At 43.8% G+C, this 18,338-nt stretch overlaps 1 protein-coding gene across 13 annotated transcripts in view; it reads right to left on the reverse strand.

Annotated features, from left to right (window-relative positions):
• The window catches only part of magi2a (membrane associated guanylate kinase, WW and PDZ domain containing 2a), a 132,270-nt gene that overhangs the window by 20,861 nt on the left and 93,071 nt on the right, over positions 1 to 18,338 (reverse strand). For 9 of the 13 annotated variants that reach the window (XM_029247207.1, XM_029247206.1, XM_029247205.1 and 6 more), the window contains 5 exons: positions 17,381 to 17,499; positions 16,754 to 16,888; positions 15,563 to 15,745; positions 12,740 to 13,378; positions 2,029 to 2,060 (listed from right to left, as the gene is read on the reverse strand). In XM_029247207.1, coding sequence (XP_029103040.1) covers positions 2,029 to 2,060; positions 12,740 to 13,378; positions 15,563 to 15,745; positions 16,754 to 16,888; positions 17,381 to 17,499 — 1,108 coding nt within the window. The remainder of the gene's footprint in view (positions 1 to 2,028; positions 2,061 to 12,739; positions 13,379 to 15,562; positions 15,746 to 16,753; positions 16,889 to 17,380; positions 17,500 to 18,338) is intronic. The other 4 variants (XM_029247209.1, XM_029247208.1, XM_029247217.1 and 1 more) reach the window with 2 other exon arrangements.

Genomic DNA, 18,338 nt, shown 5'->3' on the forward strand with positions numbered 1-18,338 from the left:
TGTTTATGCATTACAACATCTGTCTAATGAAACGGCCTATGCAAGAAAGCGCCACATTCCAGGCAGCAGTCTGGTGCCAGCTTGTCCCTTTCTGTGTCAGCTTGTTCCCATAGGATATCGGGAGGAATACAGAATTCCGTAGTTCCTGTGAGACTGTGCGTATTGAGAGTGATAACACTGGCGACTGTTGGGAGTGTTTTTGTGAAAGGACGGGAGATTGGGGGGCACCTTGACCTGTTTTGGATGATGAAACAAAACATGTATCTCACCCAACCTTGCGAAGAGCCGCCCTAGAATGTGTATAAATATTTGCTTGCTTAACTGCTGGGGTGTGACTCTCTCCAAGAGGCTCACCCATGTGCACGTGAATAAATGAACTTTTCTGCAATCTGAGTGTCTGACCGTCCCGAGTCTTTCTTCCTACCACAAAAGTGAGCAAAATGTGCTGCAACTAAAACAGTCTTCCCTTGCATAATGAGCATTCATATGAGTAAAATTTACACTTACGAGCGAATAATTTAAACCCTACACATTGCATAATGAGCCATCAACGCACGTTTATGAGAAACGCCTAACCAGAAAAGACACTTCAATTCAAACGATGAGTCTTCGTAATGCTGAGCACCACACAGAGTGAACAGCATCCCCCATACGGGGTGTGGCTTCTGTCACACATCTCAGATGTCTTTTGGCAGTGTGCCTGCTGGCAAGCATCTCTCACAGCTCTGACTTTTTTTCATAGCGTAAAACCATTTCATGACATAATAATGAGCCCTAAAGCAAAAAATTTTTAAGAAAACACTAAAAGCTTCACCATCCACTATCAATAACCACTGCACAACACAGGGTCACAGTGGTCTAGAGTCTATTCCAGAAGTACAGGGTGTGAGACTGGCTACCACCTGAACAAAATGCCATGCCATGCCATCACTGGGCAACCCCACACACACACACACACACACACACACACACACTATGGGCAATTTAGAGTTACCAAATCATTTTAAAACACTTGTCTTCTATAGGAGGAAACCGGAGCACCTGAGGAAATCCCATGCAAACACGGCAACAACATGCAAACTATGCACAAAAATTCACGCATATCCAAACTCACGAGCTGTAACGCACCAGTGCTACCCTTTGCACCACCATGCAAGCCTTACCAATCAGTTTAAAACTAAAATTAGTGTCAAAGGCCAAATCTTTAACTTGTGATTGGATTTACTTTTAATTTATTGTAAATTATATGTTATGAACAGCGAGCAGAGAGGGATTAGAGGTGTTACAATTAAAACAATTATTGGAATTATCTTAAGTAGCATTCTGATATTCTGAACACTGCCGTAAATTAGATTTTCTGCTTATTTGGCAGTTATAAAAGGCAGGATTTCTGCATGTTTTGTGGGAAAAATGGTGAAGGTTTTGTGGCTCAGGAATGAATATTTTTTTCCCCCATTTAAATCAATGGTAATTAAGAGTTAATATTTACAACAATTCTCTGCACAAACAGATGAGCTCGTTATACGAGGGAAGCCTGTACTTCTGAACAGACAATTTTGAAGCACTGCAATATAAGAGCACAGAAGTTTTATGAGGTTTACCACAGCCTTCACTGCTTGGGACCAATCTAGAAACGCTGTATCTATTGCCAGGCCATGACCAAGATTCTTGTCCCTTCCCTCCATTGCTAAAAGGGAGAAGGGAACCCAACGACCCACAAAAAATAGGTACTTACAGCAGCTAAAGTGCACCAGTACACTGCAGCTATGGTTAATGTATGAGTCATTGAGGAGTCACAACCACCAATACACTGCAGCTATGGTTAATGCATGAGTCAAAGAGGAGTCAGAAAATGCAGCTAAACACAACCAGCAGCACACTGCAGCTATGGTTAATATATGAGCTGGAGTGAAGTCATACAGAGCAGGAGGACGTGCTCAGGTTTGGAAGACAAGGGTTTTGTTTTATTATTATTTTTTTTTTTTATTTATTTATTTTTATTTATTTATTTTTTTTTTTTTTTTTTACCTGTTTAGGGGTCTTCCAGGGTGAAAAGTGACCTGCAATAGTGAGAAAACAAAAGAATTTAGCCTGCAAAACATTGGACCTATTACAGTACATGGAAAAGTGTCTATCAGCCTTATTGCATTGTACCCAAGATAAGAAGCCCTCCCTATCCTTGGTGGGTGGGCATGTCTAAGTCTACAGAACGCAGTGTAACAGAGGTGGAGGTCATCTGTTTTAAACCTGCTTCGGTGAGAGTCTGCAGCTGACAGCAGCTCCACAAGGTGTGTAGTGACTGAATTGGGGAATGTCAGCATGTGCACCACGGTTCCCAAAGACCAGTAAGCCTCTACGCTAGATGCTCTTCCACCTCCTACTCCCACCCTCATAAAAGATTTCCTTAAAATATGACTTCTGCATTGTTACAGGTTGTCGATTGCTAAGGGAGAAAAGTAGATCAAAGCTAAAAAGCACTTCCAAGCCATGCTAGTAGTCTTAACCGTAGTCTATCCTTCCCATCAAAGCAGAAACTTCTGGGCAAAAATGCTAATGTTACTGACCTCCCATTCTGGAATTAAAATCCCAAAAAATGTTTGGAACTTTTTTTTTTTTTCCCCAACAGTCCAGGTATTTCATCTTCTGTTTGCATTTCGATGGACCTCAATTTGTTCATCCATTGCGACTGTTTTCAACATAATTACATCATTTGCTGCAGGCTCATGGCACATCTTTAACTGAACAGTGTACAGATTTGTCCATGCACAACAAACACAGGCCCTGGTTCACAATCCCAACATCAACAGCCTCAGTAAGCTCAACAGTAAACATTCAAACGCAGTAATGCCCCAAGAAGGCAACGCTATAAATCATTATGTTTATTATTACCATTTCACTACATGGACGATACACACACGTTGTCCGAAATAACTTGTCCCAACAGTTCTATTTAAAATTACAATTTTACACATCTATTCATTTGGATACTTCAGAAAAGAAATTGATTTTAATAATCTTTTTTAGGTGTACAATACCAAGTCAGTTTCCTTAACCAGTAATATGCACTGGCTTTTATGTTCTGTTAGGAAATGACCAAAAAATTTATGGGATTAACGATATGATGTCCATGGAGCACCTTAGAACATTTTATCCGTTTTCCCTGTGGTAACTGAACTGTGGCACAAAAAGTTACTTTTTACAAAAACTACATTTTGGAAAAGAATTGTTTCACTTCACAAAGGACAAAGCTGAACAGCATTACTCGCTCTATGCAAAATAGCAAATCTGGTTCAGAATAACAGTGATGCCAATCTCAAAGACTACCACAATCCCCAGAAACTGTGGAGCTCTAACAAATGTCTCTAAATGCTAAGAAGGAAACTACCCCTAGTGTCTGACTTCAATGGAATGAATCAATTTATGCCAGAGAACTTCAATATCAGTGTTACAAAAAAAAAAAAAAAAAAATCTATTTTTTTCATTTCACTTCCTTCCCCATCTTTCATGCGCTGGCACAAATGCCCTTCGGCACCAAACAAGCGTATGCAAATCAGGGGGGCTGCATTAACAGGAAACTGCATGCGTCATATCCCACTCTTTCGCTGACATGTTCTTAAAGCGTCGATTACACTGCACAATTCTTTCAGTCAACAATGGGTGGGAGGACACAACACTGGTAATAAAAAGAACAATCAGGAACGCATGAAACACACAGTAGCTTTTAGAGTATCTTACCAATTCCAAACAGTGCAGTTCATCACATTTGCAGTGGACAGACTGCACACACTCATGCATGCTTTTGGCAAAAGGCCACCACACAAGGCATAACAAGTGTGAAAAGTGAAAAGAAGAACCCAAATGGTCAAGCTCATCATTCTTACCAAATTAAATCCCAAAGAAGCCACTGACTATAATAGAGTCCATTAGAGTTGTTTTTTAAAAAAAATACACAAATAAAAACAGAATGTAAACACTTCAACAAAGAAACTAGTTATCTGTGACCCTGCTGAAGGTCTGACGACCAAAATTACACAAATGTATTCAGATTTTGTATAATTCTATGAACAGGTTTGCTGTTTCAGGAACAGAAAAAATTGTTGCTTCTTTTGTAAATTTTGTCATGGTGCCTCATGAGCTGTTATGGTACATTTATATTCACATTTATTCATTTAGCAGATGCTTTTCTCCAAAGTGACGTACATCTCCGAGAATACAATTTGTGCAATACATAAGGAGAAAGAGACACATAGTTGCAGATGTGTGATTAAGATAATTTGTTTCTTTCTATTACATGCACCAATGTTCATTGCATGAGTAGCTGCATAAAACTCAATAGACGATTCCTGATTACCTTCTGAAATTTTTTTTTTTTTTTGAGATACACAAACATTTACGAACAATATAGGAGCAGCAGCTGTGTAAAGGCTTATCCGGGCATGATCACAAAGTTATGGTGCATGAACATTTACACCTTTGGTATTGCGATATGTGCCACAGACTGAACCTCTCCATGGTATTGACAGACCACTGCAGCCACAAAGTGTGTGGTAGCAGTAATGATGGTGGCTCTCCATGGTACTAGAGAACCTTGGGAGCCAGTGTGTTGGTGTGCGCTATCCATGGTGCTGGAGGACCACTTGCACTGCAGTGTGAGACAATGACAGCATGTGTTCAAGATACTAGAGAGGTACAACCAGGGACATATTTTGTTCTCTGTATTTATTCAACATAGAAATCCAACAAAGACACCTAACTGACTTCATACCTTTAGAAAATAAAAATAGGAATACGAATACACTACTTAATTTAACATGGTAAAACTAATCCTCGTATGGTGTCCCACCAGCTCCCTCCCCTAATAAGATTTTAATTTTTTTGGCGTTATCAAATCATATTCACTTTAAAGCTGAACCCTGGATGACTGAGGACCGAGGACCTAGAGATACATTACAATATGTATTCTTATCCATACCGAGGTCAGCAGTAGTAACAGAAATGGCATATCTTTCACTCAACCTCGAAAAGCGAACCCTGAAGTGAGTGAAGATCAGGGTATTTCAAAGTCAATCTGCAAAGCTGGGGATGAGAAGATGGTTTATTTAAACATGAATCTGGGTTTGATATTGCTGCTGCTTCCCAGAGAGAGATGACCTATCCATGAGGCTTATGATGAGTAAAATGACAGACCTGCACACAGCTTGAAAATACAGCTCCCTGAATGAGAAGTGATTATTCTGTCCTGTGTTGTATCTGAGAAGAATGAATGTTCAGCTATAAAATGCTACAACATATTTAAACACATCACGACACATTAATTTGTAATATTTGCTTTGTCACTCATATACCAAATCAGCTACAGAGAACAGTTCAGACATAAAGCCAGCAATATCCCGCATCTGTTTTTAGACAAAAAACTATGGTTACAGAAAAACAAGTGATACATCTCACAAACTTTTTCCCATGCTTCTCTTTAGTGTTGGACTTCAAGATGAACTTGGAAAACTGCACAATGGCAGCAGAATCAAGGACTGAGACTTTAGTTTTTAGTATCTGACACAGTTCAGCTAGCAATACTCTGATTCCACTGTACTTAGTCTGTGGAACTCTAAACTGAGAAACTATATCACAGAACTTAAAAGCTGGTGGAAACTAACCCATAACCCCTGTCAAACTGAGGCTGCTACACACCTGCTGAGCTCTGCTGTGGCCTCAGTGGGTGCTGCTTTTGACAACAAAAAGCATTGCGGATGTTGGAAAGAGCTGTGGACCCTAGCACTGTAGGTGGTGCCGAAACAGCCTGCCGCCATCACCAATCTGTTCCCAAATGCCTCGTCACACTTTTGGTCCCAGGTGAAGGACACTGCTTTCTGTGGAGAGGGGCAGGCACACCAGCAGGGCATCACCCTCCAAAACCAATCAAGAGTGCAGAAGTGGTAATGAAAACGTCTTATCATTGCTACTGCAGCAGGACTTAAATAAGAACAGGATGGAGAAATGCAAAAAAGTAAAAAAAAAAAAAAAAAAAAAAAAAGAAGCTGCTCTTCCTAATGTTGTAGAAGTTTACTCTGAAAATGCCTCAACCTGTACATTTCTGTGACACTGAGGGCATACTACGGAAAATAATTGACTACTTTTCACTCTCAGAATGTTGTCAAAACATAAGCACAAATTTTGTATTACGTAACTGTATTGTTCACATAAATGTGATACTATGCACACATTACATTGTGCACTAATGATTGCTAATGCATCAGCAGAGAAGCACAACCATAAAAAATGGGATGTGTTCATGCATCTTCTCTGTTCACCAACAGAAATACATAAGGAGAGATTAGGAAATGGAGAATCTTGCTTCAAATCAAAATTTCCCAGCAGCCTAAGCACTGTGAAATTGCACACTGTCTATTAATGTCTGCTAGTCGCGTTCTCGTCCAGGTCGTCTCATTATTCCGTCTGCCAAGGTTCTCCAGCTCCACCTCCCATAGCACCGGCTAATCGAATCGTCCAGGGTTCCCAACATTCACACCGATGCATTAATCATACACAGGTCGACAACGGACTGCCTGAGCACAGCTGCTCAGCTGTTCCCTTTGCAAGCCAGTGGTCTCTGAAGCAACCCTCTCTCCTGAAGCTGCTCTGCCCGTTGACACAATTTCCTCCTCAGTCACAGAACTCAAAATTCCATTTTTAACATGCATGCCATATGCCAAATGTCAATCAGCAAAAAGAGTTTCTTCCCAGAGTGGACTGAGTGGCAATAAGCGAATCGTACAGCTTGACTTAAACTGTTCCAGTTTCTATACTGTATGTGACTCTTGGTATATGTGCATCTGTGCTTCTTTCACTTTACATGGATGTTAAATGAGAAGTGTTTTATCCCACACAGCTGCGGTCTAAATGTTGATTCAACTCCCAAGATGATGCAATGATACTGTATCGCTGACCAAGGCTCTTAACCACACAGATTTGTAAAAGGCAGAATGCATCAGCTGAAAAAAACTGCATCTCCCCTAGAAAGTGAGCAAATATTGATGCACTCTGTTCCATAGTTAGTGGCAGGCTGCCCTGTGACCATGACAGCTGAGGTAGCTTGGGGATTCCGCTTCTCCTGTTAGCAGTGATGCTAAAGCAATGACATCCATTTAAATCCACTCAGTCCACTAGCGCATGAAATTCCTAGCAAGTGGGAAATGAGATATCGTGACCTATTGAGTAGAGCACCAACGTTCAGTATTTCAAAGTGATTTGAGTAATATAGAGAATTAATGGGAGGACGTAACTCTTATATCCTGTGAATATAGGCTGTGAGCGAAGGCTGCCTGGTTTTGAAGAAATCCAACTGCTGCATAATCATTTCAAACCTCCGCTGCAGCAGCATTAATTCACAGACGATCACTTCCAATACTCATTCATACTTAGTGGCTATAAGAGTAATTCTTAAAAGCTGTGTAATGACTGCATTAGAACTGAGCCCACTGATATGCCCCACATTATGCTTCTGAGTATTACAATGCCCATCAATATGCTCAGGCAGCTCACAGGAAATGTTTATTACAAGTACTACCCATTTACACAGCTGGAATTTCAATTTACTCTTCCAGGGTTAAGCACCACTTCAGGCTTGTGGTGACATTACCTCCACCACAGGGTGCCCCTGCATCCTCCTTACAAAACTTCCACTGTAACCATGGCTACATCATCCTTAGACATACATAGAGAGCCTCACAAACAGCAGACCCTTCATTACCCTCTGCATCCATGCATCACTGACTCAGTGCATTGTGAGGCATCCAGTCCATTCCTAGGTACCTGCCTCCCTGCTTTGGTGTTGCGCAGAGTGCCCAAACACCTCCTAGTTCCGAGCCTCCCTGCCTCAGTGTGATGCAAGTTACGCAGCCCTCTGCTGGCTCCAGCATACAGAACTCCGTTTAGTGGTGCCTCATTCGTGGTTCTGCCAGGAATGGCGGGTATGCAGCGGCAGACTGGAGCAATGCCCGTTCCTGTAAGCGTCGCTCCTAGCCCATGAATGTCGGCCCCTGTCTCGCGCTGCAGTGACTAATCCTCACATTCGCTCCGGCAGTTTGCTGGTTCCAGCACCCGCTCTGTCTCTCCAGGATAATCATCTGTAGTCCTGTCCTCATGAAAGGCACAGTGCCAAAAATCCATGCAGGCTGGAACAAGTGATGCGAGGCCAGGTCCAGCTTGCAATAAAACTGCACTGCACACCATCATCTTACCATAAGACAAATCATTCTCACTGAGAGAAACTGCATCGGTGTGGAAATACAATGAAGCTCACATGCATACAAAAGCATGCATGTTGCAATGATGCTGTCAAAGCTTCTGTATCATATAGAACCAATTACTGCCAAAGAACTCATCGGTCCACAATTATCAGGCAGAAAGTTAATGGTTCAGATATATCTGCTAAGTGTGCACTAATTAGCCCTGACGAGAAATGGAACTGCTGTTTGTCTGGAGGAATAACCTAGGAGTCATCCATATACTTGAGGGATGGAAAATATTATACCCTTGTTGTAATTGTTGTCTCAAAGTGATCACAAATAATTCACCGCTTGTTTTGGTAATGGACGACTTCCCTTCCTAATCTCCGTTTACCACAGTGCCTCAGCTGCCTACTTGAGTTCCTGTCTGGATAAGAGTGTGCTGGGACACATGTGGGTTCCACTGGGGGGGCGCACAGGCCCACACATCACGGACTGCATCAAATGGAACACAGTATCCCTCTGGCAATATTGGCTGAAGAACTGGACCATCCCAATATTACATAAAGAAAGTAAACTCAATCTGCTGGTGGGAGGCAAGTCTCTTGAATACAGACGCAAACCCAAAGAAGCAAGACTTAAACTGGATTCGACGGAGACTGTTTGAGGTTTGCAACATGATCTCGTAGTGTTGAGATGGTCCACTGTATCACCTGTCTAAAGGATCACGTGTGAAATAGGAAGGCGCAACTGTGACAACAAATCTGAGTCACTGGACCCTGATGAGAGTGGTGACGCAGAAATAAACCAGAGGGAACTAGCATGGGGGAAGGAGAGGAAGCTCAGAGATGAAGCTTAAGGAAGAATAGGACGTAGAAATAAAAGCCCCTTGCATTCACACCTGACAATGGCTCCCCGAGATAAGACTTTCCGCTCACATTTAATGATGCACTTGGCTAGGACGGAGACTATCACGGCTTGGCAGCACAGCCTGCGATAATCTGTCATCTCCGGCACTGACTATCAGGGATGGTTGTCATGGAAACATGCAATAGAAGAGCCATGAAAGTGCCGCGAGGCCAGGGAGGATGGGGCTTTAATAAGCCGTCAAACTTCTTTCAGACAAGGGGACTCCACGTCACTACACATGCCCACCCAGTAGCGTCCAGTGGGATTTACCATGAATAAAAAGTGATAGAGCGGTCTAGAGGGTTCTACAAATGATTACCTCAGCTGTTTAGCACCACAGAATCTGAATAATGAGCCTAAATGTGAAGCTTCATTTGCTTGTCTCACACTACATGACAACCAGCAGGTAAGTGACAGGTAAGAGACAATATTACATTATTTAACTCCTCTGCAGACACTCGTGTACAACGCCACGAAGAGAGCGCACATGGTTTGTCAGCTTTGAATTTTAACACTTTACAGTTATCTGACAGTATAATTTGCTGTAACTAACTGATGAATAAGGTACACAAGCACTTTTCTCTCACTCACAAGAAAAGGGCCACTGGCCAGGTTAAACCTACAGCCTTTCTCTGCAAGTCCACCCTCCTCAATCACAATGTGACACAAGTTGTTCTCTAAGGTGAAAAGAATACTCATTAAGAGCAACAGGAAGTTGAATTTCTACTGAATTACAGTTATTGCACAATGGCAACAGAGCGTAGGTCAGGGTGACAGTCACTGTGTGCGGCAGACAAAGGCTGCGGCTCCAACGAAGAGCCGGAGTCGCTCACTTCCTATCTCCAAGAGTCCCACCATGCTGCGCTGCACGCCCTAACAATACGACCGAAAGACAGGTGCCAAGTGTGTCCCCTGGGCATAAATATTGAGACCAGTGCTTTCGTAGGACACATGAGGAGTTGTACAAATGGCACATTTCTAAACGAAAGGGTCCAATGATGATGATTCCTTGTTATTGCAGATCAACTTGCTATTATGGCCATCTAGATGATGATGATACCTTGTCGGCAGAGCAGGGCTCACTACACATCTGCTTTCAGCCTGCAGCACGCTTGAAATAGGTTTAATTGTGTTACGTTCTGACTTTGCATCTAGGTTTGTCAGCTGAGGCAGAAATGCACACTATCCAGATTCTCTGGGAGCAACGGTAGAGCCGATTGCAGCACAATTTGAGCTAATACGACTCAATTGAAAGCAGCTTGCTGCTCGCAAGGCTGTGACGGTATTTGTCTCTCAAGTGCCAGGCCTTAGCCCACATCCTGACAGTTCTCCTCTGGTGGACACCCCTTAACACGTGAGTGGAGGTTGTGCACACCCCCTGCTTCTCAGCCTGGCCGGGAGCCAATTCCTTGTCCTTTTTCTGATTCCATATTAACACCTTGTCACGGAGTCATCTTGTGTACTTTTTTGGGATTTCCTCCATGGCACCTTGAAGGAGCTCAAATCTGTTCTGCGTACACCAAGGGACTCGATCACATTCCATTCCGTCAAACAGCTCCCGTTTCATGCACAAGTGTCCACTGGTCCCTTCACGATTACGTTTCACTAATTTTGACAAATTTGAGAAAATTGGCTCTTCAGTTGGTTTAACACCTCTGCTTCCACATGCTTTTATGCTGGTGACACATTGTACTGACTGCGGTGCAGGATACAGTGAGTAACCGTGATAACACTTTTGACTAATGTGCAGTAAAGGCTGTTAATCTTTTTTGCTATTTACTTTTCTCTAGTTTAGTTGAACAGAAAGCGCATGACCTGCTACGCCCGAGCGTTCTCCAATTCATTATAATGTAACAAGCAGAGTTATTACATCATTTCTGAGAGCCAGACATTGCTAGCTCATGTCACATAGCGTGTGCATATATATATGATCTTAGAGTTTGGCTCTGACCGTTTCAAGGGTGTGTGGTTGAAGGGATCATATCAACCCTCTTTGACAGACAGGTCTACCAGTTTCGTTGAGAGAAGAATATATGCCATCCTTTCGAAGATAAGTTATTTAGCCCCACAGACTGAAACACTATACACTAACACCAGCTTATACTGCACTACTGTCACGACAGCAGGATTAAATTTCACCCCTTAACTGCAGGAAGCTCAGCGAGTGTTTGTGCCATGTCATTAACCTTTACACCTCAGACAGATGTATCCACACTGATGTGTGTGCAGTTAAGTGAATGGGTTTGCACTGCTAAACAATGTCAGACCCTGCAGAGGTGAAGTCTTCTGCCTGGTCGCAAAAAAACAAAAAAAAACCCCCTTACTTTTACAGTAAAAAAATGCCATGGACCTCACATGCATACTTCCAGCTACAACCATTACAAATCAGTACCGAGATCAAAAAGAACAGATATTCCGCTCGAGTTATAACGTACACAACAAAACACACAATATGTACTTCAGTGCAGAACTATGGACAGCCCACACTACATGAAGCTGGCTGCAGAGGTGCTGTGCAATGAAGTCTTTTGATGACAGAAATGCAATGGAATCAGGTGAACGGTGTTTTGTCACCTGCCAGAGCGCAGCATCTATACATGATGATGTATAATAAGCACATCATTCAAGGAGCAATTATATGTGAGAGAATGGGCCTCTGTGACATCACTGGATTTTATCCTCACGAGCACTGGAATGCTTAAGATGCAAAACTATTGTCTTCATAAGCACTAATGCTTACTTATCATTAATATGTATTTTATCTCATTTACTCATTTAGATGACGCTTTTCTCCAAAGCAACTTACAATGTTAAGCTATTTTACAATTGGTTACCCATGTATGCAGCTGGGTAATTTTACTGGAGTAATTTAGGGTAACTTGCTCAAAGGAACTACATTCGGAGGTGGGAATCGAACCTGTAACCTTTGGCTCCAAAGGCAGCAGCTCTAAGCACTATGCTACCAGCTGTCGATCTCACTGAAAGAACTAAAGCAGCTCTTCTGAGTGGCAATCTAAATCCTTGCAACTATTTATAGAACAAGATGAAAAGCAAACTTTCCATAAGAATCAGCAATATCAAGTCCAGAATTTGTACGTTTTGCAGGTGAAACCAGTAGAAACCGACCAAATGTACACAACCTGGAGCTCTTTGGAAAGTGTCAGACTCCATCAGTGTTTCTTTGCTATTACAAACACCGGGTTGCCACAGGAAAAGGCAAAGTTACGCTAATACTTAAGAAAATATCCGACTGCCAGAATAAGCCCTCACTTTCATCAGAGGCAAGGCAATACAGGTCAGGAGAACTCATCAGTCAATCATCATGTTCCTCAGAACCCTTCAGCAAGAACCCCCAGCTCTGAATCAACACACACTAAGTTCCAAATGGGCTTTCTATTAAGTGACCTGAGCACTTTATGCAATGGACATACTCTGGGTAACTGTGTCCAACTTAAACTCAGTGAATGTACTGGGCTGGGACTGTATGATGGGTCGCTGTGGTTACTGGGTCTCAAGATGGAGACAAACCTTCACAGGTACTTGGAATGGACTCACCTGGGCCAGCAGGACATATGTCATGTAACCAGCAAAGGGGAACTGCTTACCTGTTCCTCCACGCTGTATGAAAAGGGTGGCCTCGGCCCCCACAGGACACTCTTTGAGCAGCTCCACAACCTGGGTGTGGCTGAGGCCCTGGGCAGACTGCTGGTTGATCTCCACAATGAGGTCCCCTTCCTGGAGCCCTGGGCAGCCCTGAGGCTCCAATACTTGTTTGACGCGCTGCCCAGTGCTGCTATCCGCAATGGTGAACCCAAACCCATCAGCCCCCTTCACCATGGTGATGGTGAGCAGCTCAGGTGGGGCAGCACCTGATGATGCCATGGAGATGTTATCCTCAAGAGGGGCATCCAGGTGGGTGTCGCCAGGATGTGCCTGTGGAGGATGCTGCTGTTGCAGAGAAGACAGTTGGTCAGGGTGCTCCTGCATGAAGCGTGCCGTCCGCGAGATGTACTCCATGTAGCTGTCATAGCTGCTTCTTCCATTCACCATCAAAGGGCGTTCCATGAGTCCCATGGGGGAGAGCACGCTGCTAGCAGGGTCCTCAGGGTCATAGGGCAAGGGGTACCCGCGGCACAGCACAAGTGTAACACTCTGGCCAATGGGTACTGATTGGAACAGCTTGACCACATCAGCATGGGTGGTTCCCAACACGCAGACATCATTGATGTAAACAATCACGTCACCTGGAGCAAAAACCACAGGAGATTTATCACAGCCGTGAACATGAACTGATTGTTGTGTTACGGAAGAAAGACAGTTGAGGGACAATGTTGTAAGGAAGTGGAACACGAGAAATTAAAACATACAGAAATTCGTGAGTGTCAGCGACTGGCACACTAGAATGTATCCATCATAATCAGTCTTATTTTCCCTCAACAGAACATAATAGCCTAAAAATAAAACCTTAGTCAGGATTAAGTGAAAATAAGCCCTTTCCCTCTATGAAAAGTACATTTCTTTCCAATCTAATTGCATACGGTACATTACTTCTTCCCTCCAGCTAAATTAGGTAGACTGAGAAGGATGCAGTAGGCTAAAAACCCATTAGAGTATTTCTAAACATCCCAAAAGTTTAACAGATAGTAGCCAGACTTTGGCTATTTCAGTGAATAAAGTGTCTGGAGAAAGTTCTCTCAACAAGCAAATGGAATGTAAGCAATCATTCTGACAGCAGTGAGCTGCACAGTGTTCCTCCAAAGGCCTACGTACATCATAGGCAGAGAAGTAATTTTCTCCACAACTTCCATTTAAACCATAAAACAGACTTTGGGGAGAATTTTACTGGTGGTGTTGCAGGTCTAGTACAGGAACAAAATGAGAGCAGCATTAATGTAAATTCAGCCCCGCAAAGTTCTTTGCTGATCGAGATAAAGCAATGGGATTGCAAATGCACTAATGAAAGTACCCCTGTACAGAAAACAAGCAGTAGGCCAAAACTGACAGGAGCAACACAGTTTTTATTGCTGGTTTAGTGCTTAGGAACATTGATTAATCTCTATAAATACTGTAGACAATTGCCTTCAGCCTTCGTGTCCAGATCAATACCCCTCACGCACTCTCAGAAAACAACGATCGCTCTAACTTCTCAATGGCTCTACTGAAGCAGAGTGGTTGTCTAACATCTCTTTGGGGACCCCCAGCTCTTCAGTTTATTTGTAGTATGTCACTACCAGCACACTGGATAAAGCTAACAACGTAATCATCAAGATAAACTGAGACAAACATATAAACAGAGGCAAAAGGGTATAAAGCTAGAGTGAGTGGACAGCCATCCACCGTGCCCACTCAGCTTTCCAATGTAAGAGGAAAATCTCTTGCTTAGTCTTACTATAAGTAAATGAAAAGTCATACACATTGCTCCTGCAGGGTCACTCCTCACTGAAAGGCCAGGCTCTTCAGGAAACTGGAGACACTAAAAGCTTGGGGGAGGGGTGGACTTTAAAGTCCAGAAAATTAAATGTTCTGTCATGACTAAGTCCTTCCTAAAATTATTAATATTGAATATATGCTGCATCTTGAAGAAGTTTAAAATGCAGGCTGTACTTAGCTCTACCTGACATCCAATGATCTAAAACAAAAGCTCTTTCACTCAAGGTTGTCAAGGATGAAACAGCCCAGCATGCTGGTGTGGCCTCAGTGGAAACCACCTTGCCTTTGGTTCAAGCAACAGAAGCTGTGAGACCAGGATGTGTGCACTTCTGTGAATATAGTACAAGCAACGTTTTGTTTTGTCGAATAGGTCTCTTGGTGCACTCCTTGCTGAATGTTTCAGAATTTCTGCCTGCGTCAGTGATGCAACGCCCTGGCCCCTTTTCCCTGAATGCCCAATCGGGCATCATCATGCTCACTGACTAGCACAGTGGTAAATGTGTGAATACAGCCTTGCAGATGACACCAGAACACGAGAAGATAGACACACAAACACATACTCAAGTATGTGCGTGCTGGGCCCAGAGTGACCTTGGCAAGCACATCAAAATACGGAGACAGGCCAAGAGCCACTCCAATTGGGAAGCGTTTACAGAGTGATTGCCCCGAGGAGAAATGGTGTTAATCACTGCAACAACAGCACAGACTGCGTGGCCTGCAAGAGACACCAAAGTGCTGCAGGTGTTACTTGTAACCTTGACGTCTTGAAAGAACTCAACATGTCATTTTCAAGCTGGGCTTCAACATCCCAAGAATAATTACTTAAATCATTCAACCTCCAACACCATTTTGTATCTGGAATTGACAAACTGAGCAAGGACATCAACACAAATGTTGGCAAGAAGCTGCCTAGAGTTATGTGTAACTACCTGGGCCAATGTTGCCTGTGTTTACCTAGTGCAGTGTTAACTGTGCCCACCTGACACAGCATTCATTACCTGTGTCCATCTTTCCATCCTGCGCAGCTGGGCCATCTGGAATGACACTCTTCACCTGCAGGAATTCGTCTGGCTCGTCCCCCCCGATAATGGTGAAGCCAAAGCCCATGTTGCTCTTCTGCAGGGTGGTGGACAGGAAGGTACCCTTCAGCTGGGTGGGGTCTCGCGTGAACAGGGGCTTCTCTGTGAGGGAAGGTGCACACACAAGTGGTTAGTGGGCTCCAGAAGGAAGGAAGCTAGTCAGAGCGTGTGGGGCGGAAGCAGCTTTAATTCAACTGAAAAGGAGCGTTGTTGTCTCAGATGGCAGGATGGAGCCGCAGCTACAGAGGCATCACAGCAAAGCTCCAAAAAAGTCTCTCAATCAAATGAGACAGAAAACATAAGAGAAAAGTCAAACACTTAGACACAGGAAGGGCAGGGAGGTGGTGCATGTGGTTTTTTTTTTTTTTTTTTTTGCTTTAGTCCCAGGTTTACCCAAACCTTTTTTCTGAAACCACATCTTAAAAAAAATGTTCTCCGCTGATTTCTGTTTGTTCCAACTGAGCACACCTGAGGCAGAAGCAAAAAAAAAAAAAAAAAATCAATTATAAATTAGCATACATAACAGCAGCGTGGCATTTGAGTTCACCCAGGGTGAAAAAGCAGGCGTGATATCTAACACTCCGCAGCTGTGTGTCCCATTGGAGAGGCAACTCTGAACTCACTCAGGGTAGACTTTACTACAGTTAAGACCATTTCAAAAAGAAAGGGCGCTTTGCTTGTAATTCGACTTCGGAATCAAACTAGAAATTGAAATTTATCAGCTGTCAACTGACCTTTGGACAGATAGGATTCTCATCTGAGCAATGTTGTCCATCTCTCAATCCCTGTCTGTTTCAGCCCTTTGGTTATCAGTCCAGTACCGATGGCACTGAACAACTCATCTGTTATATCTGTAGCTTTTTCATTTGAGGTGCGCAGCGTCGAAGACGGTCAGATATCGGTAAAGGTGCATTTGCGACAGAAACAATTTCTGCTACACGTGAGCATGCGTAACTGAAACAGCAGGCAAAGGAACAACCCTCTGCTGACAGAAAGAAAATGACAACATACAGGCTGAGTGGGTAGGGGAGGCATGTCAAGGAATCTAATGCTATGAGTACTTATCCCTCCACTCCACTGGGGGGGGCTTGTGTCTCGTGGAGGACGTACCATGCAAGCCGAAAACTCCTGCCCTGCCGTCAGGAAACTCGGACAGGTCGGTGAGGCTGCGGGAACGTTCGGGGGCGGGGCCCAACTGAGCCAGTTTGGGCCTAGGTAATGTTGATGAGGAGGAGCCCTCCTCGACTGTCACAAAGGAGAGAAACCCTCACTGACGGGCTTGCAGCAGTGTCAAAAAGGAGAGAGATCCTTGCTCACTGGCTAACGGCAATGGTCCATGTGTTAGTTAAGCAAAGTGAGGACTGGAACAAACATGCGGTCTTTCTTTCACTCCCCACACGCTCCCTGGGTTTCACTCCAAAGCCCCCCTCTCACTGCCTGATACCATTAGAAACGGAGAACCTGTGTACTGTGACCGAAGTTTCCACATCCAGCACCTATTACCTGGGTGCTGTGTGCGGTATGCAAGCCTCACATATTTAGTCGATTTGGCACAAGCATGCACAGACACGCGCACACACTTCCGAAGATGAGAACGGTATTATAAACTCTAGGAGTCATAGATAGGTGTGAAAGGTTGGAGAGGCTGCATATGAAAGTGAAGGTGGGTAAAGTTCTCGTGCCTCAACATTCCAACCCGGTGCAGGTGCATTTGGTGCGGCCTGGGGACGAAGGTACCTCGGTAGACGGCCGGGAGAGGCAGTGAAGACAGGCCTTGGTTTTGCATCTGCTGCTGCTGGAGCCGTCGCTTCGCCTCCAGGACAGGGTTCTCGAACTGTGTCCTTCGGTTTATGTGGCTGTGATTGGACGTAACAGGGAGGTTGGAAGGGATTGCTGGGCAGCGGAACACGCCACACCGTTTCTGAGTGCCATGATCAAACACAGGTGTCACGACAAAGACCTCTGAAATCTCACAACGTGAACCCAGACAGGAACAGAACTAGCAGCACGAGTCCATGGTCTCAGCCAAGCTCAATGGAATGACTCCATACTTCAGAAACTCTCCATTCAGCTAACCAGCAGTATAATTAATTGTGCACCGACTTTCACAGATGGTTTTTTTTTTTAAAAAAAAAAAAAGATCCTTGAGCTACTGCTTAAACACAGTTCTTGAGTTACTGCTTAAATATCAGTGGTCAGTTATTTAATTTAATTTGGATTTGCAGCAGCCAATAATTACAGATGATTTATGAGTGTGAAATAGGAGGGCATCCACCAGATATGCTTTTAATGAGAAAATAATTCAACAGCAGCCCTGGACGAGCCTATGCCTGTTTATGCAAACCCTACACATTCAAATTTCTATACAGTAAGATAAGACTTGCTCCAGGATGTGAATGGGGGGGCAAGAGGGGCACAACGTACGCTGGTGGAATAATGGGGTTAGGCATTGCAAGGACAAGGGGCCAGTACTCTACAACTGGAGCAAAGCCAAACTGTGTCGCATCCTGGGCTGCGGCTGGCCGGCAATATTCCCCAGCTTCGCTAAAAATAGGCACACCTCTCTGAAATCATTGCATTAGTGAAGAAAGATGGCTACACAAGAAAGAGGCACACTTTTTATTCCCTCGGCAAGAGTGATGGCGCTCCCTCCCCTCCAACAGAAAATAAAAATAGACACGGCATCTACTGGCCC

Source organism: Scleropages formosus, chromosome 21, assembly GCF_900964775.1.
Source record: "Scleropages formosus chromosome 21, fSclFor1.1, whole genome shotgun sequence".
NCBI lineage: Eukaryota > Metazoa > Chordata > Actinopteri > Osteoglossiformes > Osteoglossidae > Scleropages > Scleropages formosus.